Raw genomic sequence first — 23,104 nt, forward strand, 5'->3', positions numbered from 1 at the left:
CAGCTTCCCACCTGCAGACACAGCCAATCGTGCCTGTAGGGACGTCCGACTAAGCAGGAGGTAACATGGGGATTCGAACCGGCGATCCCCGTGTTGGTAGACAACAGAGTAGACCATTATGCTAACAGGATGCCCCAAACCTGTCCTTTTAACAACAACGGTAAAAAAAGCCTAGCGCCTCGGTTAGACTGTGTACATAATTTCCCATTATCTACGACTTCTCAACCGTGTTGGCCAGGTAGTTAGTCAATTAGTCAAAGAAGGTTGAATCAGTTCATCTGGATACAATGTTTATTGATAGATAAACGTTGGGGCTGATAAATAAATGGGGTTGACCAGGAATCCATAGACAGGATACTGAAAGAGGAATGCACACTGGATGATCTTCTCCAAGATGTGACAAGAGATGATCTAAAGAGTTTAAGATTAAGAGGTGGGATCTTGTGTAAGCTGTGGAAGGCCATCACAGACCACAGGCAGAAGCGATAAGTGGGTCCAACCACTCACACAAGCCAGAATATTTGTCCAAAACAACTCGGTGTTCTACTTGTTCCATGTTCACCTTTTCCCTCACTATTTTTTTTTAGACCGAGAGTTTTTTCGGAGCAGGCCATGTGTGCAAAGCATCCTCCCACTGAGTTGGGGGACCTCATCAGTTTCCACTGTTGGGTCTTTGTGGAGGATATCAGTTGTTTTGAAAAAGTCCCTTTGAAAGGAAAAGCTGCAACCAAATCATCTCTCAAAAAAAACCAAAACAAACAAAACAAAACAAAACAAAACAAAAAAAACAGGCAAACCGTGGGTCCAATATGTGCGTCTTCTAAAAGCGGATGAAATTCTGATCCCCTCCGTCCAAGAGGAATTAGCCGATGTGTCTATAAAGGAAGAGGAACTTTGCCAGGCCTTCTCTGACGGTCTCCTTGATGTGGAGGACATTGAAGAGAATGATTCAGATAGGCCACAGTTGTGTTCTCAATACGTGAAGGATATCTATGTTTACCTACAGAGCCTAGGGGAACGGCAGGCTGTATGACCCAAATGCATGCAAGGTCAAGAAATCACTGAACGCATGCACGCCCTCCTCATTGATTGGCTAAATCAAGTTCACTCCAGGTTCCAGCTGTTGCAGGAGCCTCTTTATCTCACAGTTGCTATAGTGGATCGTTTTCTCCAGGTCCACCCAGTTTCACGACGGAAGCTGCAGCTGGTTGGAGTGGCTGCCATGCTTGTGGCTTCAAAATATGAAGAAATGTATTGCCCAGATGTTGGGGGCTTTGACTACATCAAAGACAATACCTTCGCTAAGGCTCAAATCCTGGAGATGGAGCGAGTCATTTTGCAACAACTCAACTTTGACCTCATCTATCAATAAACATTGTATCCAGATGAACTGATTCAACCTTCTTTGATTTTCTTACCTGGATTACTGAGCATGCATCAAGACATTTAGTCAATTAATGCTACTACCTGTATAAGAGAGGTACTTCCTAAAAGTTGAGCCAGGCAGCTCAGCAATGCAATTGACCATTGATAATACTGGGCACATTTGGTAATAACTTTCAAGTTACACTTTCGTTTTCACTTCCAAATACCTGGTTTAGATATTTTGGATCAAATTGGACCTGCTGAAACATATCTGACACTCATGTTCAGGTGCCCCATAAGACACAGTGTAAGGCTGTTGTCCAGCAATGGTCCAGTATCCAAAATCTCCAAAATGAAGTCAGTGAGTAAAACGATATCATAACTGATGTGCAGGATGACTAAACCACAAAAATAAGACCCAGGTTATAAAAAAAAGCAAAAACAAAACAAAACAAAACTGAATCATCCTTTAAACCACTGAGTGGGTCTTCCAGTCAACAGACTGTTTGACTGGAAGCGAGGATGAAACCCCACAAAGGAAGACCGCTCCTATTTGGCAGTATTAGATACATCCCCAAACCCTTTGTTTGATGTCCGTACTGCTCTGAGCTGGTCAGAGGCTCTCCAGTTGCAGCTGTGTTTTGAAAAGGCGTGGTTTGACATGGGCAGTCACCATTGTTATTGAAAGGGCATTCACAGAAGGAAGAGGAAGGTGGGGAGGAGTCAGAGGTCAAGGGTCAGAGGGATGATGCCCCTCTGTGAGGGAGGGGCCTGGTCACTCTGTGTGTGTGTGTGCGTGTGTGTGTGCGTGTTAGGGTTAGCTTCCTTGACTCCCAACACCCAAAAGGACTCAGAGTCAGGACCCCCAGAGAGAGGAGTCAGAGGAACAGATATTTACCATTGGGAAACAGCTGTGGGGCTGCCTGGGACTGGACACTCCTCTCCCCTGCATACACACAAACATACACACACACACATTGCAAAAACACTACTTTAGTGCACCGCACACTTGAACCACACACACCAGTCTTGTGTGATGCAATCATGAGAATGTGAGCTTGACAATCGCTGACTGAACCCAATCCAAAGTCTTGGTTATTGTATAGAGGAGGATGTACTAAATATCCAACCATGTCCATCTTCTTAAAATGAAATCCTTTTTTTGCAGGAGTTGCATATGCCATTGTTGAAAACTGAAAAGACAGCTGACTAGTGTAAACAACTGAGCAAACAATGGCACTTTCCCCCCCAGATGCTAACAGAAAAGTGGTGATGGCGGATCCTTCTCTTAAAAAAAAAAGAAAAAAAAGTGACATTTCAAGGCAAAAGTGGTACCTTGCAACATGCAATCATGCACAATCATATTCCACAAGAAGCTTACAAAGTGCAGGGTTGTCAAATGCATCTGGTAAGGCTTTAGACGTAATCAAGTTAGTTAGAGCACTGCAAGCCTTGACAGACAGAGCGGGTGGTTAGTGTTATAAGCCAAAGAACAAGAATCGCCAGATTCACGTGTTTTCTGCAGTGCAGAACAGTTTCAAGCCAGAGCGTTTCAGTACATCAGTGTCCAGTTGCAATGTCAAAATACTAATTACACTTGGTGGTGGGAACCATGAAATGAAAGTGCTGTGCCATGGGGTCAATTTGCCCAACTGCTTGAAAAAGTATTAAAGCTGCTAGGAAATTAACTTTGTTCTATATTTACATTTGTTTTTATTTTTCTATTTCGCAAATTGTTTTTCTTCAAGGACGGCCCAGCAAAGGCCTTTTATGGTCCTTTGGAAAATGAACAAGTGATCAGAAATTATATTGATGAAATGAAAAAACTTTGGATCAGAATGATTATACTTTAACCTCCAATTTTCAATAACGTTAAAAAAAAACTGAATTAAAGCGCTACAGTACTGTGATGCTTTGGACTCTTAAACGTCAGTGTTTCAGTCCACCGGTGTACTATAAGTGATCAGATGCTACTCTCTGAGTCAGATGTCAGTAAGACACCTCAGTACCAGTGACAGGTGTTTTCCTTGGGGCAATGACCACATAGCATGCACGCTTTATACCTGCGGCCATGATAACACCAGCATGACACAATCTCAACATGCATCCATTCAAAATCAATGCTGCGTTCAATCAATGCCTGATTCTACTGCATGCCCCACAGTAAAAAACAGCATATAGTAACTGTTGGTGCTATTAAAAACTAAGTTGATCGGGGGGGGGGTGTCTGGGTGACGTAGCGGTCTAATCCGTTGCCTATCAGCACAGTGATCGCTGGTTCAAATCCCCGTGTTACCTCCAGCTTGGTCGTGTGTCCCTACAGGCACAACTGGCCATGTCTGCGGGTGGGAAGCCGGATGAGGGTATGTGTCCTGGTCGCTGCACTGGTGCCTCCTCTGGTTGGTCGGGGCGCCTGTTCGGGGGAGGACTGGGGGGAATAGCATGATCCTCCCACGTGGAATGTCCCCCTGGGAAAACTCCTCCCTGTCAGGTGAAAAGAAGCGGCTGGCGACTCCACATGTATTGGAGGAGGCATGTGGTAGTCTGCAGCCCTCCCTGGATCGGCAGAGGAGGTGCAGCAGAGACCGGGACAGCTCGGAAGAGTGGGGTAATTGGCCGGATACAATTGGGGAGAAAAAGGGGAGAAAATAAAATAATTTTAAAAAAAACTAATTTGAATGCATGGATAAACTGAACCGTGATCAGTGTTTATGCTGAGTGCAAATGCATGCGGGCCATTTGTGTTTACATGCACACACATTATGCATGCACGTCCAGGTACGTGTGTGTATGTGGCTGTCGCTATGCCTACAACATGCGGGCATGTGTTATATAGTAGAGTGCATATCTGTCACTCACTCACTCTATGCAAGTGTGTGTTTGTATGTGTGTGTGTGTGTGTGGCATAGTGTGCATAGTGTGACTAACTGTTCAGATGACTGCTACTCCTGAGCATGTCCGCATTTGCCTGCTATTTGTGAATGTTTATGATTTGCTGTGCTAACAGCATGAATACTTCCACATGACGGCTGCTGCTTTCTGTTGGGTATCTGGAGCCTCGCAGGCCACAAGAATTTTATGCACCAGCACACCTTGGCACAGTGGGAAAGCTTCACTCAATAATATTGTTTTAATGTAGTTGAGTTAAAGAGCAGCGCCCGCCCGCCCACCCGCTCCCCCAATATCAGCTCTTCTCTGTTCATCTCATCTTTGATAAATGCTCAGAAATAGGATATTATTTGGGATAGGGTGAGGCTGTAAAATCAGAATGGGGGGGTGAGGGGTCCGACTGTCTCGCAGATCAATGTGGGAGGTCACGTTCATACTTTTTTCTGCATGTGCGACATGTCTGTGGACGAAAGACACGTAAACCTTTGAGACTGTATGCCTATTGCAGAGTTCAACCAGCAGGGGTGCAATGTTGGCAAATGTATAACAGGAAATGTGGTTGTTATATTTGCACAGAGATGCTGAGAGTCCATCTGATGTATTCCATTTAAGTACTGTATTTCAGTTTTACACTCAAGACTTATTTCTAATAAAAATTACGCTGTTGTTTATTTGGCTTGTGTGTGTGTGTGTGTGTGTGTGTGTGTGTGTGTGTGTGTGTGTGTGTGTGTGTGTGTGTGACTGCATGCATGTGCCATTCAATCTACTTTGGTAATAAATAGTGAAAGGGGGCAGATGTGCAGAATTTTCAAAATAAACATAATGCCTACCTCTGAAAAAATGGCTGACATTGATATGCTATGGTAAGACCACACAAAATGAGTGAAAATGTTTTAGTGTGCATTTGAACCCCCCCCCCCCAAAAAAAAGAGGGACTGGTACATCGAAGATGCAGCATGTTCAAGGACCAAAACAGATTTACTACGAAATCATGAACACTGTAAAGCTATTTTGTAATTGTGTGTGCTTCTTTTGAGATAAAGTAAGTGAGACTTGGGGAAACATAAAAGTCTCAACAGCAAAGCGGGAAATGGATCTTCACTCTGTTTGGCTTCTCTGGATACCTCTAATGCAACATTAACACATTCTGTACACCCACCCACCCAAAAAAAATTGCATTTCATCTTTTATTCTGACATCTGGGATTATTTCTTCCTTTATTCAGGATATCCAAAAATATTTTAAACTATGAACATGCGGGGGTGTCCGGGTAGCTTAGCGGTCTATTCCGTTGCCTACCAACACGGGGATCGCCGGTTCGAATCCCCGTGTTACCTCCGGCTTAGTCAGGCATCCCTACAGACACGATTGGCCGTGACTGTGGGTGGGAAGCCGGATGTGGGTATGTGTCCTGGTTGCTGCAATTGCACCTCCTCTGGTTGGTTGGGGCGCCTGTTCGGAGGGAGTGGGGGGAATAGCGTGATCCTCCCACACGCTATGTCCCCCTGGCGAAGCTCCTCACTGTCAGGTAAAAAGGAGCGGCTGGAGACTCCACATGTATCGGAGGAGGCCTGTGGTAGTCTGCAGCCCTCCCTGGATCGGCAGAGGGGGTGGAGCAGCGACCAGGATGGCTCAGAAGAGTGGTGTAATTGGCCGGGTACAATTGGGGAGAAAAAAAAGGGGGGGGACTATGAACATGCTAATGTTAGTGGTAACTAGAAAGCTCATTTTGTTTCAAGGCTAGAAACAAGCAGAAAAAAAGAAAAAACAACAACAGTCTTGTTTCAACATGTTTTTCTTTCTGTAAACAATTCACATTCATGCAAACTCAAATTTCTGGCACACAGCTTACAAAACCACCATCAACAATTAGTTTCAGTATTTAAAGCTTGAAACCAAAAACAAATTTTGCATCGCAATGCTGTCAAATTTTTCCCGTGGAAAGCTTGCTGCGTCCTGGCCCTGGCTGGCTTCACAGTAACTGAGCCTTACTGAGGGCCTTCCAACATTCCCATCACTCACTCACCCATCAGGGCCTCATTTGGCAGATTGTTTGTTTTATTGAGGTTTTATTAACTAATAGAGTGTCTAGGAGATGGAGCACCCCGATGTCAACCGCAGAAACCCCTCCCTTCTCCATCTCTTGTAACCTCAGACTCTGTGGGGGAAACCAGAGATGTTAACTGGCTGAACGCTCCCTAATCTGGGCCCACCGAACGGAGACGTGCTCAGTCTTGGGAATAACACTGGTGAAGACCATCTAATTTGGTTGTGGTCAGCTTTGTGGCCTCTTCTTGGCCTCGCAGCATGCGGCGGTAATGACAGGTTAGCTGACCAGACCTTGACATGGGCCTGGATCTCATCAGGACTGTGGTAATAAAGTGGGACCTGAAAACACTCAGCTTAACAAGCCGACCCTCAAACGGGGCCCTCAACTGCAACAGCCAACTCAACTCAGTGATCACCTAACCAATCTACTCCAAATGCCAACATTCAAATTCCTAACTTCCAATTTTCCATTTCGCATTTACAACGGTAAGTTGATGTCCACTGTCACATCCATTCATTGTCACCGCAAAAATGTCAAAGTTCACAGGGTGTTTATGTTTCAGTGTGATGTAGAGTATTCAATTACAGATTTTTATCTTGTCATGAAAGAGCTCAATCTATATTAGTTTGACAGGCATATTAAAAAAAAACGCCTGTTACAAGTAATGGGCATTCTTAAACCCTTCCCCTGTTTGGTTGTTGAACAAATGTTTAGGCTAGTGTTTAAAGTTCCATGTGGTGTTAAATGCATGTACTGTATGCCTTTTCAAAGGTTCGTACAGAGAAGAATGCTCCCATCGGATGCAAAAGCGACCTTCAGAGTGGTTCGACAGGCCTTGTTTGCTGGGTGATTTTGACTCAGCTCATGTCAGCCGAGACAAACTCCGACAAACGCCAAAGGAGGGTTAGGGTCAGGTGTGTATGAGGTAAAGCCGATGGGACACAGCGGAGGAACTGACCCAAGGCCTAATAGAGGTACTGTGTCTGGCTGCGTGGCTGGGGACACATAGACACAGTGCAAGATAAGGGGAGAGAATGCACAGTGTCTAGTTAAGAGGAGGAAGAAGAGAAGGCAAAGCAGATGCAGGGACAAGAAGGTTACTGAAGCAGCAACAGCAGAAGAGGAAGCACAGAAAGTAGAAGCCCTTTTGTCCTTGTATGTCACACATGGAGAAAAACAACAGTGTTTTCCAGGTAAGATGGCCTTAATAATCGACCGCGTAAGGGGATTGACGTTACCACTATGCATCTTCTTTCAAATATCCATCAAAACTGATCGTGGTCATGGTGTATGTATAGGGTTCATGTTTACCACCTTATGTATAAAAATGCCATTGTCCTTGACAGTTTCACCGAGGTCACATGACTCACCTACACATGTCTTTCCATCGGTGTGCAGAACAAACTTCATGTGACACGAACATCTGGGTCCATGGTCCGTCTCCTCACAGATGTGCTGGCAGCCCCCGTTGCCATAGTTACACGTCACTATCAAAGAGCATGCCATTACATCACATTCACAAGAGCATACAATACACTCAGCTCTACACATGCTGTGTTGTAACGATTGTGTGCATGTATGGCAACTACCATCACTTCCCTAACCTGACATATCTAGCAACATTCCTCCCAAAATCAAATCCTTCCCTCCTTGGGGGGGAAAAACATACAAAACAAAAAGCATATGGAGACAGTAGCCACTCTGAGGGTTTTATAACTTCATAAAAAGATTGATATCCTTTTAGGATAGTATAAAATTGCTCTATATTTGGTTTGAAAGACAGAAGTGTCATGTGACTGATGAGAAATTGAAAAATTACTTCATAAATGCAAACAACATGACAAGGCTGTCAGCTAGAAAGAGGTTGATATTCGGTCTGAAATGTGTACATGTTAGCTTGCTGCATGTGTGTCTTTTCTCAAGTGTGCATATTTATATGCACACATATATATATATATATATAAAATTTGTGAGTTGGCACGGAGAAGGTTTGGCAACCCTAGCACTCCCCCACCTGTGATGACAGAGAAAAAGAGCAAGAGCCAAGGCTTCCACCGCCATCCTGTCTGCAGCCTACCATCCCAATGCCTTTTGCCCTTTCCAGGGCTGTCACAAAAAAAAAAAAAAGGCTATAGAATAACACTTCTCCAATCCTTATCCAAACACAGACAAATCCCCCATCAGTGCTGGCCCCGACTCTGACAGGATGATCTCTGTTGCACGGCAACAGGAAGTGTGCGCTGTCCATCATTGCCATCCCCGCTAAAAAGCAACCCCACTCGCCCCAGTTTTGTAAATTATCATTCCCTAGATGATAAACATGTTTTTTTTTCCTTCATGAGGGCTATTTTGCAGGTTTGTCATGACTTTGTAACACAATGTGAAAGTAGGCACTTCAAATCTCTTGGAAGGCATGTGTGGAATGAGTACAATTATCTATCATGGGCAGGTTTCCAACACCAATCACTGGTTTATGAGACACCCATAAATCCTCCTCTGAGTGTTTGCATACGTTCGTGTGTGTGTGTGTGTGTGTGTGTGTGTGTGTGTGTGTGTGTGTGTGTTTTGAGTTCACAAACTATATGAATGAGGTCGTGCTTACTTACATTTGCAGTCCTTCATGTTACGGGTGAGCTGGAAGCCAGGTCTGCACTCACAGGAGATGCCACCTTTCTGTGTCTCACGGCATATGTGTGCACAGCCGTGGTTTTTGTCCATGCAGGTGGGACCCTCCTTTGTGCCCTCTAACCGCACTGCAGGGAGAGTAAAGAAAATTCAAGAAACCAGAGAGTCAGAGGTGAGTGGTTAACAGTAACACAGATCACAATTGCTGCGGTCTTACCATGCAATTTTTTTTTTTATGGTCAATGGCCATAAAATAAAACCAAGAATATTCATGTCACGGACATTTTTTCCCCCGTTTTTGTTCAACAAAGAATTACAGAAAACAAAAAGGTGGTGAAACCAAATTAGGGGGAAATTTGAACACTTAAACGTCCGTGACACAACCAAACCCGCACTCCCACATATGCCTACTCTTGGTGACTGACAAGCCCAGTGCCCCCTTTTACAAACACTGGAGTACTTGTTGGAACATGCTCACTTGCTCCAGGTTATAAAAAGGAGCCTGCCTAAAGAAAGATCAAACACCCAGCAGGGGTTGATCCAAGAGACCTGTAATTTTAATTGAGGTAATCCCCACAAAGACAGTAGGAACACTTGGAAATAAAATAACTCTTAGGTTAAAATCTCCCCACAGGGGCTAAGTTTAAGGGACAACAAACTATAAAAAGGCATCGATACGGTCTTTCTTCATGAGTCATCAACACTGAAGCTTTCCAGGAAGAATGCGACAAACCTCCGAGGGAGAATAGAGCTGGAAAAAAGTACGGCCAAGAATTTGGTAGAATGATTGGTATCACGACAAAAAGTATAAAAGTTCATTATATTTTATTACGTGACAAACATTGTGATCTATGGCAATATTTTTTCAAAATTTTGGAAAAATTTTATAAAGAGAACACTTAAATTTGCATAGAATCAGAATAATCACAGCTATAGCTAGCATGACACTGGAAATGCCTGCTCTTGTTCTGTGCAGCCCTATGACAATACGGCACCTGCCACCTAGTGGTCAAGGCTGTAAACAAAACGGTCACTAAACAGTGCTGCTGCAACACCTCTTTGTGCGTACTCTTAAGAATAGATGCAGTGTGTCTGAAAATCGATACAATATTGTGAAAGATACAGTCGTATCCCGGTACTTAAGTAACAAAGATGGGTTATTCCTGTGTAATGTATTCACATAACGCTTCATGGTGGGGGGGGGGGGCAACAGACAAACAGCATGCACTTTTGAGACTCCAACTCCAATGTCAAACCGATGTAATAAAATATTACGCGAAAAGAGGCAGTGCTTCTCCCCCTGCGGAGAACTGCTTTGGAAAGGAATGCCGTCTTTGGGGGAAGAGACTGGCATTTGACTCACTCAATGTGAAATAATTTCATCATTACAGATGCAGTGACAATCCCCAGCCCTCTGGCTCATTAAAAAACCAAACAGATATCTCCCTCCTCCTTCTCTCCAAGCGAACAGCGAGCAGAAAGACATCTCCATTGATGTCACATTAAATCTGTGAAGAGCATTTTGAGATCTAACTTTCTTCATTAGCAAATTTTTCATAGCCCGAGCTAAAAATGTGCACATTTGCATGCCAGCAGGTCACTGGGTATGTGGTTTGGGAATGTGGGCACGTATTTTTAAGATAACAAATAACTATGGTAACAACAACGAAGCTAATACAACAGTGTCGTATTAGCTTACCCTTGTACTAAAAGACAAGGTGAGCATGTAAGTCTTGACACCCATACCAAGTCGAGGGCAGTCACTGCCTTTTTACCTGCCATCACGGTGACAGTTCAGAGAGAAATCAGAAATGAGGTGAGTTGAACTAAAACGGGCTTTAACATCACAGCAGAAAGAAATACAAGGGTTTTATCTTTAATGACCTATTCATATGCTTTAATGCCTGCCACCATAGCTTCTTTAATTACGTCCTCTTGTTTTCCATGTTTTGTGCCAAAACCAAACTGAGTCTTTTGTGTATTTTCACTCAGTGCTGATGCCAGAGACATTACCACTCACTGTAATCTTTGTTGAGCTGACAATTGAGAAGAACTGCATTTTTGATTGCCCTAGGTTTACACCTTCCATCATCTTAAATCTGTTAAGAAGAGTTTCAAGGTTACGTAATTACCCCCAAACTTCACCGCCCAAGCGGCAATGGTCCCTGCACAGAAGCTGAGCCATCAGACATTAAAATGCCCAAACAGCCATTCCTATATGGGCAAAGGTCCAACACAAACGTTAGTAAAGGGCTTCTGCTCTGAAAAGCAGAAAGAACGGACACAATGATCACAGTAAATTGACCATGAATTTGCACCAACAGAACAGCTTCTTAGAAGTGCTGCAAATTTGGGGAGATTTAGATAGGATTTAAACAGGACAGGGAAGTCAACAGTCCCTTCCCGTTGCTTTGTGTCTGCCTGTGGACAAAGAAGCACACAAGCCTCTGTGAACATAGCAGGGGATTGAATTTCTAAGTAACGCTGGAGGACCATAGAATACTTACTAGGGTTGCGTTATGCATCCCCAGATATCCCTGCAATCTCTCTGCACCAATATGAAAGCCTTCTCCTCTAATAATACAAACCCATCCATCAATACTGGGTCGGGCTGGGGCCAGAACCTGGACTTTCATTTCTCAGAGGACCAATAAAATCTGGAGTGCTCACACAATGGCCCTTTTTCCCTGGCCAAGTCCAGTTATCACCCACACTCCACAGCTCCCCTCCAGTTTTGGTAATTTCTTAACGATGGAAAACACAAAAAAAACTTACCGCCATGAGTAGGTAGATTGGAAAGCAAAAGAGAAAATAAAGGGATTTCTAAAAAGCTTCACTCTTCAAAAAAACATGCCACCCAAACATGCAACATAACCCTATATGTAGAAAAATATCACAGGTCATTTTACAGGGAGGGTGCTGGACAAGACTTGCAAGTTGAGAGGGAGCTTCTCAAATGGACGTGGAGGGAGAGAGCAGACTGTATGGCCATTCTCACATCACTGAACATAAATAGCACTTCTGAGCTGGTTGGAGAGAAAGAACAGGCTGCAATTACCTATGAATAAAAATCAGGGTGACTCTTCGGCAACACAGTGCCACAGATAGTTAGTTTTGTTTATCATACATTCGGATATTCTCCTATTGTCTGTGGCAACTGTCAGACAAATACAACCATAACAGAAAAGACATTACATAGAAAGAGACATTTAACGGGCATCCAGGTGGCATGATGGTCTTTTACGTTGCCTACCAACGCGGGGATCGTCGGTTCGAATCCCCGTGTTACCTCCGGCTTGGTCGGGTGTCCCTACAAACACAATTGGACTGAGTCTGCGGGTGGGAAGCCGGATGTGGGTATGTGATCGCTTCACTAGCGCCTCCTCTGGTTGGTCAGGGCACCTGTTCAGGGGGGGGGCGGGAACTGGGGGAAATAGTGTGATCCTCCCATGCGCTACATCCCCCTGGTGAAACTCCTCACTGTCAGGTGAAAAGAAGCAGCTGGCGACTCCACATGTATCTGAGGAGGCATGTGGTAGTCTGCAGCCCTCCCCGGATCGGCCGAGGGGTTGGAGCAGCGACCGGGATGGCTCGGAGGGGTGAGGTAATTGGCACTTGTTAATTGGCCAAGTACAATTGGGGAGAAAAAATCCAAAAAACAAAGAAAGAGACATTTAACAACAAAGTGCTCCACAACAACACCTACAGTCAAGAATTAAGTACAAAAAAAAAAGACAATTGACACACACCTCATGTCATCAGGATTTGTTTAACAGAGCTATACTGGAAGGTATAAAGGAACTCTGGACACAGGAAGTCTGCAGAGGCGGTACCCTGTATATCCCTCCGTCCTCATGGTAACAACTCGTATTCACCATAGAGGGTGTGATACATCACTGAGGATTGCTCACCCTTTCCCCGCCACTCGGGACGGGGAAAGGGCGGGCACTTGTCAGTGATGTATCACCGAGGATTGCCCACCCTTTCCCCACGGGACAGGTGATGATATGCTTACAGACATCCAGGAGAGGCCTCACGTTTAAAAGCTGATGCTGAAAGCAAACAGCTGTAACACTTACAAACGACGCCACACGGCTCACACAAAAACAACACACTGTCTCACACGGCTTTAAACACAATAGGTAAAACTGTGATTAACTGGATCTAGCCTAGTGAGAACAGAGACAGACAACCAGACAGATGGTTTGTCTTATGTTCCAATAATTCTACCCTGATCCATCGTCCGTTCAAACCATTTGTCGCTGTCTGTAATTATAAAAAAAAAATAAAATGGGCAGGATATAAAATGAGAAGCGTTTCGTAATATTTCCCTCTCATTTCGCTCGAGAAAATGGACCGTCCATGTGCTTTTTCTGCACTTGTCTGTAGCTAATGCCTCGATGCACAATAAACTGTAATTTAGGGTAATTCAGGTAATTCAGCACTCTCAGCAGGCTACGGGAATGATGTTCTGCCTTAATACTTGACTCATAGGTGCCACCTAAAAAGTCTTTATCCTCAGTGCCCGAATGATATTTTCTATCCGATAGTTCCATTCAGTATTCTTGCCATATCAGCTTTATTTAATTGAAATAACGTTTTATTTCTGTCAGATGAGAAGGAGTTAAATCGTGAACTAAATGTTTCGTTCCTTATTGCATACCTCAACTTCACCTATTCATTACCAGAAATAACATAACTGGGCATAATAAACATGAAATTTAATACTTTTTTTCCCTTCCCCATTTGTATTCAGCCAATTACCCCACTCTCCCGAGCCATCCCGATCTCTGCTCCACACCCTCTCTGCCGATCCGGGGAGCGCTGCAGACTCCTACATGCCTCCTCCGATACATGTGGAGTCGCCAGCCTCTTCTTTTCACCTGACAGTGAGGAGTTTCACCAGGGAGACGTAGCGCGTGGAAGGAACACGCTATTTCCCCCCAGTTCCCTCTCCCCCCCGAACAGGCACCCCGCCTGACCAGAGGAGGCGCTAGTGTAGTGACCAGGACACATACCCACAGCCGGCTTCCCACCTACAGGACACGGCCAGTTGTGTCTGTGGGGACGATGTTTGTGTCTCAGGAATCATGTGGACAGTGAGGACTGCTGATTCTCAGCGAGTGGCATACAATTAACACAACTTGAAAATCTCACGCATTGCTTACGAATGTTGTGCAATGCATACACAAAAGCTGTTTTCTGCAACGGCAACTACAGTTACAGTGGTTAAGTTTAAGGTTAAGGTAAGGTAGTGGTGTAGTTTAGGGCTAGGGTTAGATCGTGGTTAGTCTATCTTGGTCTAATCAGGTGGCTTCTTAGAGAATGTCTATCCCCTCAGCCTCGGAGTCAGAAAGAGTAACATTTACATCTCATGTGCTTGGTGCATCACTTACCACTTCACTCGGAATCAGGAAAATTAATGCTTTCTACTAAAATAACATTTTGTGCAAAATGAGAGCATCAAGTGCGTGTGTTTGCATTTTATCACGCTTGAAGTAGCAACATTGCCTTATAATGTTTATTACTCGGGGTCTTTAACATGAGTCCAGCAGCAACACCAGCGGTCTTTGAACCAAAGGCCTGAGCAAGGTGGCTCTCTTCACCTGACACGCAGGAGTCTGGTCTGTTAAACTTTAGGACCTGTGTGGTGAGGAGACCGGCACACAGGGGCCAGAAGTGTTGGTGGGCATGCCAAGGGTTTATAGTCTGCTGTGAGGGCCTGAGGCAGAAAGAGGAAGGGCACATGGTGAGAGCAGAGCCTCTGTCACCTTAGAAAGGAGAGGGGACCTCCATCACTTTATGCCGACTGTTGAACATTAGGCAGTGAGCTAGCGCATACAGTCCTGGTGGGTTACCAAATGAAAAGAAGAGGCCTAAGTATGGAGCCACCACACCAGTAAAGCAGCATTCCTTCCCTTTAGATAATGGGCCCTTAAAAGTTTTAATAGGGGGATAAAAATGTCAACCCGTGGAAAAGAGTGAATGAGAATGGGGGTGAACCAGATTTGGGTTGGGCTGAGCTGGGACACAGATGGTCAAGTGCAGAACCAGAACAGCAAATGGGTCAGAGAAGTAGCTCATCCCAGCTGACTGTGAATCTCTTCTTTGAGAGCAGGGAGGGACATTTAAGTGCTACTGTTGGGCCTGCTGCGCCAACACTGACTTTCCTCTGCTCCCAACAGCCTTGTCGAGACTGTTAATATCACCCCTTTTTGGTGGAGTTATGGCAGGCACTGACGTCCAGAGAACTGGAAAGACAGAGGGAAATATTCTGGAAGGATTTATGGGATTCCCAAAATAGCACTGTAATTATAATACCATTCACCTGAGATTGCATCATAACACTATATATACGTGTATTGTGTATGTACTGTGTTCCAAAGCAGGCCATCCATAGTTTCCTAATGAGCCTAACAGTTAAAGTAGAATACCTGAAGTGAATACTTTGGGTAAAGTAGACTAGAATAGACATGCTTAGAAAGGCTTTGGAGGGTTCCTTGGGAGGGCTCCTTGGAGTCGCCACTGCACCGTGTGAGCAGTAACATCATATGGATTGGCTGGTTTTTGTTTCTGTGCCAAGTATGTAAAGTATTTGTGTGTGCAAGCACACACCATTGTTTGCATACGCATTTATACAACATAAGTATAGTGAATACCGGAGAATTTGTGTAAGCCTATGTGTGTGTATGTATGTATGTATGTGTGTGTGTTCTGTATCAAAATCTGTTGTGCAGCACTTGCTTGGGGACATGACAATCCCCACTTCACTTCTCTGGTTCTATCAAGGTCGGCTCATAGTGTGCTCCCAGAGGAGCCAGGCATCCTCCGCAACAGAGAGAGGCATGTAAGAGTGCAAACAAAAGATGCTAGCTCCCTTTAATAAAAAGAGATATGTTATTATAGGGCCACATTCTTTCCAAAATCAAAGGAGAAGCCAGCTAAAAGCAGACGTCTGTCTGTGAGGAGCCCAGTCTGGCCCTCTGGTTAAAGCCATGCTAGAAATGGTAGTGGAAAAACCCCACTGGCACTCGAGCAGTCCTCAGCAGCGTGCTGGCCCAGCCAGCTTAGAGACGGCCTTCAGCGAACCTATGAGCAAAAGGATGTCCCCCCCACCCCCAACCCCCCAAAAAAGAAGTATGGAGGATTCAGCAAGGCAGTCAGCATTTGCTGAAGCCCAAGCCACTGATGTATATTTGTTTAAGAGTGGGGAGAGCTCTGGGCACTATAAAAGTTGAACAGTAAATAATGAAGGTAATGAAGAAAGGCGAGAGACAGGCAGAGACAAGGAAAGAGATAGTGAGAGAGAGGAGGGAGTGGGGGGCAGAAAGGCAGAAGAAAAGGAAAGTGTCCTGTAGATCTTGGTCTCTGCCGTTGGACTTCATGGGAGAGACTTAATAGGTAACCATGGGAGCGCAGGACGTTCCCTTCGCTCCACTTGCCCGGAATAGGAAAAGAACCTAGTTATACGGTTGGGCTGCAGAGCAATGGAGCAGCCACTTCTGCACTTGTAAAAACAGTTGTGTAGCCAACGCACAGGCAGACGGGCAGGCCTGCTGAGAACCAGCAGGAGGAACGTGTAGAGAACCGTGGCGGGTTCTAAACAGGAGAGACGGGCTCTCCTGTTTCACATGACAGCACATAATCAGCCTTACCATTCATTCCCCATTACAATTTTCCATTTGCATACCTTTAACCCTGAAATATCAAGAAAAGAAGGAATAAAACGGACCCAGCAACAGTCCATTGAGAAATCAAGATGTCCGCACAGTGTGCTGGTGCACTGATTGTAAATGGCCAAAAGACAATTACACTTAAAGGAAATGTGTTATTTTCATCTATTTGAAATGATTTAAAAACAATGTTCTCTTCAATGGTACTGATTTCATCTGGAAAGAATGCTGTGGCAAGGAGGCAAAACTAACTGAGAATATGATGCCCCCATTCATTGTGGATTTGATCACATTTATTGGAAAATTCCTCAGGCTGAAGAATTTCTGTCTGGCACACAGAATATATGACCTTAAGTCAACACACTGTCATCGACATCCAAAATTTCATAAAAACAGGTATCTCAAAAATAGGCCCCAAGCTAGACTCAATTGAAAGCAATTGCCTCATGTGTGTTTGAACAATTGCGTGGCACCATCACGACGTATTCATGTGTGTGACATGAATGGAAGACAAAGACTTTTCAAAAGTGCAACAACCAAGAAGCAAATGAAAGCACCAAATATAGGGAGAGGTTTTCAATAACAAAGTATACATTTCCTAGGATGACAATGGAAATCTAGAATCAGGTGAGTTGGGAGAAGAAGAAGAAAACAGAGCATACAGGGTAAAGAAACAAAGGCAAAAGAAATAAGATCATGGCAAACATTGGTGAACAAATTTAAGGTTACTGCCGTTACTGATATAGTACGTACATCGATTGTCTGTTGCTGGAGAAGAAAACTTTGAATTTGAATAAACTGAAGAGGAAAGTGAATACATTTTGCTATAATGGCCCATACTGTCTAGACAGTTAAGTGTCTGGACTAGCACTCGGCAAGAAAGCGGTACACCACTATACTGTGCAAAACTGACAAGTACATTTACATTATAGCCCCCCCTCAGGATCATGTAATAAAATCTTTCATTGCTGGTACTGAGAGGAACATCTGTCACTTCAGTGTAACCATCAGGTGGGTGCAAATGACACGTACAATATCGTATAATATACAATATTCTACAATAGCGAAGCTTTCCGCACAATATTAGCTATAGCCTCTGCATCAGAGAAGAGATGGATCAGTGAACGGCTTTCTAATCTCACTGAAAAGTTGCATCTCATTTTTACTTTGAGGTTGTTAGAGACACCCTTAAGCGATGTCGAGCAATTCTGCAGGGCTGCTGTTCTGTTATCTTTCTCACAATCATATCTTGTGGCTTGAGAAGAGTACAGAAACTGCACGCGCAATCTATATGTAAATTACATAATAGACCATTAGCGTGCGCTGTAGGTAATTACCCTATTGGATATTCATAAATGTACTGTGAAAATTATAGATGTCTGGGTTGACTGAGCCCAGAATTCCTGAATTCCACCGCGCTCCATTCAGTCTCACGCACACATGTATATTGCAGGGTCTCTGTTATCCCCCTATATAAAAAAGACAATAAATCAAATGCAAAGAAATGGAACCCTCCTTCACCTAAATGGCATTCCTATCAACCACTAAGCACCTTGGCTGGCCTTTCAAAGGCTTTATTCCTTGACTGGGAGAAATGCTCGAGGAGAATAAATGAACTGTTACATTCTGGCCAGCCAGACGATGGGAGCCTTCATTTGGCCAGAGTTATTCCTGTTGTGGGGGGGCAGGGGCAGGTCTAATAAGACACAGGCCAGCACCAGCCTTGTCATTAGCTGAGAGGCTAGCAGACCCCTGCTGCCTAATTGGCACTGGCTTTCTACTAACAAGGGCCTCCAACCAGCAGGAGGACAGACCAGAAGGGCCAGGCGCTGCAGTGACCAACCCTCCACTGTCCTCGGAGCCACCCCTAGAACTTGCCCAGGGAACACCTGACCCATTAATGAAAGAAATGGGAAGCTGATGTCTTTTTAATGAGAACGATAAAAACTCATGAGCTAACTGCACCCCAGGCTTCACTGTTTAAGAGGGAGACTTGGCAAGTCTGTCTGTGTGCACGCAGAGTCGCCTGAAAACAGACTTGGCCAAGACATTGCAGTATGTTTAATTCGGTGTGTGTTTTTCCTCTGGGACTTTGCCATTTAGCCTTAATTTCTCAATAATATTTGGGACAACTCTGGTGGTTATCGTCCAATAATTCCACAGACCCACTTCCTCCCCCACTTCCATTTTCCCTACAGCAACACACTATTGTAATAACAGCTGTAACAATAAGCAGATGACTTGTTATTCTGACTGTTAAAGCAATGACAGTGTAGCTATCTGCTGAGTGAAGTAAGTTTGCAGATGTATGGCAGCCTTAATCTTTCTCTCTGAATGGCTTTCATCTGGAAGCAATGAAGACAATATTATCCAAAAAAATAAAAATAAAATAATGGTAGATTAACAGTGACTGAGGGCATTTACAAAGGGCAAGAGAGTGCAAGACAGGAGGTAAAAGAGAGAAAGGGGAGATGGGGTGTGACTAGACATCACGGATACAGCAGTATTCCTTTGAAACACACGATGCAGCCCATTGACTCTATTCAAACAACACTGGCAATTTCACCAAAGAATTGCGCGGCTTTTGTGGCCGCTAAACCTGCACAAATAAGACAAAAAGAAGCTGTGTAATTCTCGAAGCACCCGCAAGCAAATAGTGTCTCGATGCTCCAGTATTGGCATGCGTTTAAATTAGGTAATATGCATACATTTGGCCCCTTTCAATGCCAATGAGTATCATTGCAAAAAAAAAGTCCAATTCACAAACATCAGCGGACTTATAAGAGGTGTCATGACTTTTCAGGATCATGGCAGCACCGATTGTAGCCAGGTGAAGGCATCCTCATGCCAGGCGTGCTCATGGGCAGACAATTTTCGAAGGAGAATATCACTTTTTGATTGAACTGAGACTGAAATCATTCACAGATACAGGTTGCCAGGTCTACCAAATCTTGCTATAACCTGATGACATCAAGGATGGCATTGAACCTGCCTACTGTGTTCTTGGCGCAAAGCCACCATTTATACTTTGCCACATGGATAATTGCAGTCAGACGCAAAGCAACAGCAAATTGCACTCAGCTGAAAACCTTTATGGGCGTGTTTGTGCTATACTATCATTAGCGCAATATCTTTTGTGAATCAGACCTTGAGACGGGGCAGATAGCGGTTCTAAGTGATGTGCAACTCATGGTGCTATCAGCTGCCGCAATCCATTCTTTGTGAATTCGCCCCACAGTGTTTAGTACCACATATAAACATCGACAGTTCAAAAGAACAGACTGATCTCATAAAGCCTGACTTGAGATCCTTGGCTCAACATCCAGAGGATGCATTGAGGATTAGAATTAGATTTAGGAACATCACAGCCCACACTGACCCCCCCCCCCCCCAAGCACAGACAGTTGCCCTGAAGGCCATGGAGACACCAAGGGCTGGGCAATAATTCAATATGATTGTTTGGTGTCTTTCAGTGTCATTGTGTCGGGATGAAATTTTGATACAAAAATAACATGAATATCAAAATAATCTGAGGTTTGTGTACCGAAACGTTGTTTATAGTTAATAAAGATCTCTGACGGCAAATATAGATGACAGTGTGCGGGAGTTTTTTTGTTTTGTTTTTTTGTCCTGCCTTGTTGACCCAGGATGTTCTCCCACGCATCAGTCGATCTACAGGAGTGCAAAAAAAAAAAGAAAAAAGATCTGCTCCTTGAAGAATCTCTTAACAGAAATTTCTCACAAAATGAGCACTGAAATATTGGAGGGAGTATTATTTAAAAATTAGTTTTGATTGGATATTACACTTCACATAACCAAACACTTCAATGTGATGAACTTAAGTCGGATTCTTTAACACAGTAATTTTGCAAATGTAAGCACACATCGTGGGCGTCCAGGTAGCGTAGCGGTCTATTCCGTTGCCTACCAACAATATTCAAACCCACCGGTTCGAATCCCCGTGTTACCTCTGGCTTGGTTAGGCAAAATTTGCTGTATCTGCTGGTGGGAAGCCGGATGTGAGTATGTGTCCTGGTCGCTGCATTAGCGCTGTGGAGTGCAAAATGTACTCCATATGCACTCCGTATGTACTCTGTAGTTTTCCACTTCTCTGTGTGTATGAAACTTCTCACTCACTGCAGACACACATATCAACTGTTATCATGCTTGCCTCCGATGGGGCCACATACCAACTGTTATCATGCTTGCCTCCCCGTTGCCACATCCCAGGAACTGCCTGGTACAGCAAAGACAGGTGCAACGGACCCACAGACACACACCGGACACAGAACATGATTAACGTAGATGTTTTCCTGCATTCCTTTGTAAGACAATACCTTGGTTAATGCAAGGAACATAGGGTATGACGCGATGGACTGCTCTATAAAAAACCACTACCTCCAGCTCAAGTTAGAGCATATCCTCACAGGCTGACTTCTGTGACTATATGACTCTCCATCTGCAGATGCATTAAAGATTCTCTGCTTGCTCCAATATTTGTCCGATGATTATTCTTCCCAGAGGTTGCTTGGGCAAGAGCCCATTAAAAGGATAAGAAAAATCCACAACAATTTGGTGTCAGAAGTGGGATCTCACGTTGCCCGCCAAATGGGCAACCGGCTGACTGATCATCTCGGGACGAGGACATAGTCACCGATCTCCCAATAACCTCAGCAGGTTTGAGAAGAAGAAAGGGAGAGGCGGGTGGTCCGTTTGGTCGGTGTCGCTGAGATTCCTCAGCAAAACCCTGGGAGATTCATCGCACGGGTAAGCAGAATTCTTTAAATGATAAAATGATCATTTAAAACGCGTATGAGGTCGTGCACTGACAATAATGCGGCTGTTTACCCTCGGTCTCACACTTATTGAAGTGGTTACCTGGTAGGATCAGTGAACCAGTGCAACGATAAGCGGCTGTTTACCCTCGGTTTTGCACTTATTGAAGTGGTCACCTGGTAGGATCAGTGAACCAGCGCGATAATAAGCGGCTGTTTACCCTCGGTTTCGCACTAATTAAAGTGGTTACCTGGTAGGATCAGTGAACCAGCGCAACGATAAGCGGCTGTTTACCCTCGGTTTTGCACTTATTAAAGTGGTTACCTGGTAGGATCAAGTGATGACGCGCAAAAATCCTCAGTCTCGCAGTAATAAGAGTGGTTACCTGGTAGGATTAAGTGAAGAAAAAAAAACTAGGAGGAAAAAAAAAGGAAAAGAAAAAAAAAAGGAAACAAGGGCAGTAAACTGCCCCCGATAGATATGGAGGTTGCGATTTACCAGATAATGATAAGGAAATATGGTGAAGACTCGGTAAAACATGTTTTAGACTGGATACAGAGTCATGAGGTTCCTGTTGAAGGAACTTTGAGCAAGAATAAACTAATGAAAGCCCGACAGTCCATGGAAAAGGGAAAAGCGAAGGTCTTAGAAAGGAAAAAGATTCTTACAAAATGGTTAGAGTATGTGGCAGAGCAAGAAAGAATTTTGGAAATGTGGGAGAAAGAGTGTGAAAGTAGGGAAAGAAAAAAGCTACAGAGGACTATGACACGAAACCATTGGTACCAAACCGCACCTTGACTGGCTTTTGTGTTTGACATGACTTGTCTGTGTGTGTGTTCATAGTTTGTTCCGTGGTGTTTGTCCGTCTGACCATTTTGTGTTGTTTAGAAGTTGCAAGTCCTTGAGAGTGGCTTAAATGGGGATATAAAAGCTGGGGGAGGTTTTGTTTTGGCTTTTCCAAACCTTTTGTTTTCCTTACAATTGGGGTGTGAGAGGGGTTTTTCGGAGACCACCTCATTTAGCATCCTTATCAGACCCAACCCGGCTTTGTTCCTGTTTGATTGGCAACTGGCTTTAGAAAGTCACCGACCTGAAGCATTAATTATTTAAATCCTTTCAAGAAATCTATTTCTTTTCTTTTTGAGGTACCTCATATAAAATGTAATATATCCATTCGGTTTTTGTTTTTTGGTTTTTGTTTTTGTTGCATTGAAAAAGTTTTTGTGGTGTATTTTTCACTTTAAGTTGATCCTGTCCTCACTTCTTTTAGGATTCCCCTAAACTGAAGGATTCCCTGTCCCTGTTTCATTTTCTGAACTATTAAGCAAAGCTCTGTTATGTCCAACGCCACAGTTGCAATATTTGTAATTTTACCTATTCTGTTTTTCTTTCTGTTACTGAGATTTTTTTTTTTAAAGAATAACTGGTGGGAACCAACTGCCTACCCACTTCACACCTTGGGGGGATGGATGGGGGGGTTGCCTTGAGAGTAACAGGGACAGTGTAAACCACAGTTATGTTGTTTTAAGCTGTTGTTGTTTTTCTTTCCATTAGAAGAAACCCATTGGTTCATTTGTTTTTATGTTGACTTTCCTCTGTGCTAAATTGAACTTGTTTTGTTTTTCAACACTAAGGTGTGAATTTTATGATGTTGTTTTTAAAGAGGGTATTCATTTCTTTGACAATTTCTTGTGTGGAGGACGATTACATTTTATTTAAATATGAA

General features: G+C 43.9%; 1 protein-coding gene across 1 annotated transcript in view; it reads right to left on the reverse strand.

The window, feature by feature from the left end:
• scube3 (signal peptide, CUB domain, EGF-like 3) overlaps positions 1–23,104 on the reverse strand; it is a 112,990-nt gene that overhangs the window by 33,262 nt on the left and 56,624 nt on the right. The window contains exons 5-7 of the mRNA XM_056272826.1: positions 8,911–9,057; positions 7,675–7,791; positions 2,264–2,311 (exon numbers count right to left, since the gene is read on the reverse strand). Of these exons, the coding sequence (XP_056128801.1) occupies positions 2,264–2,311; positions 7,675–7,791; positions 8,911–9,057 (312 nt within the window). The remainder of the gene's footprint in view (positions 1–2,263; positions 2,312–7,674; positions 7,792–8,910; positions 9,058–23,104) is intronic.

Source organism: Lampris incognitus, chromosome 2 (assembly GCF_029633865.1).
Source record: "Lampris incognitus isolate fLamInc1 chromosome 2, fLamInc1.hap2, whole genome shotgun sequence".
Classification (NCBI taxonomy): Eukaryota; Metazoa; Chordata; class Actinopteri; order Lampriformes; family Lampridae; genus Lampris; species Lampris incognitus.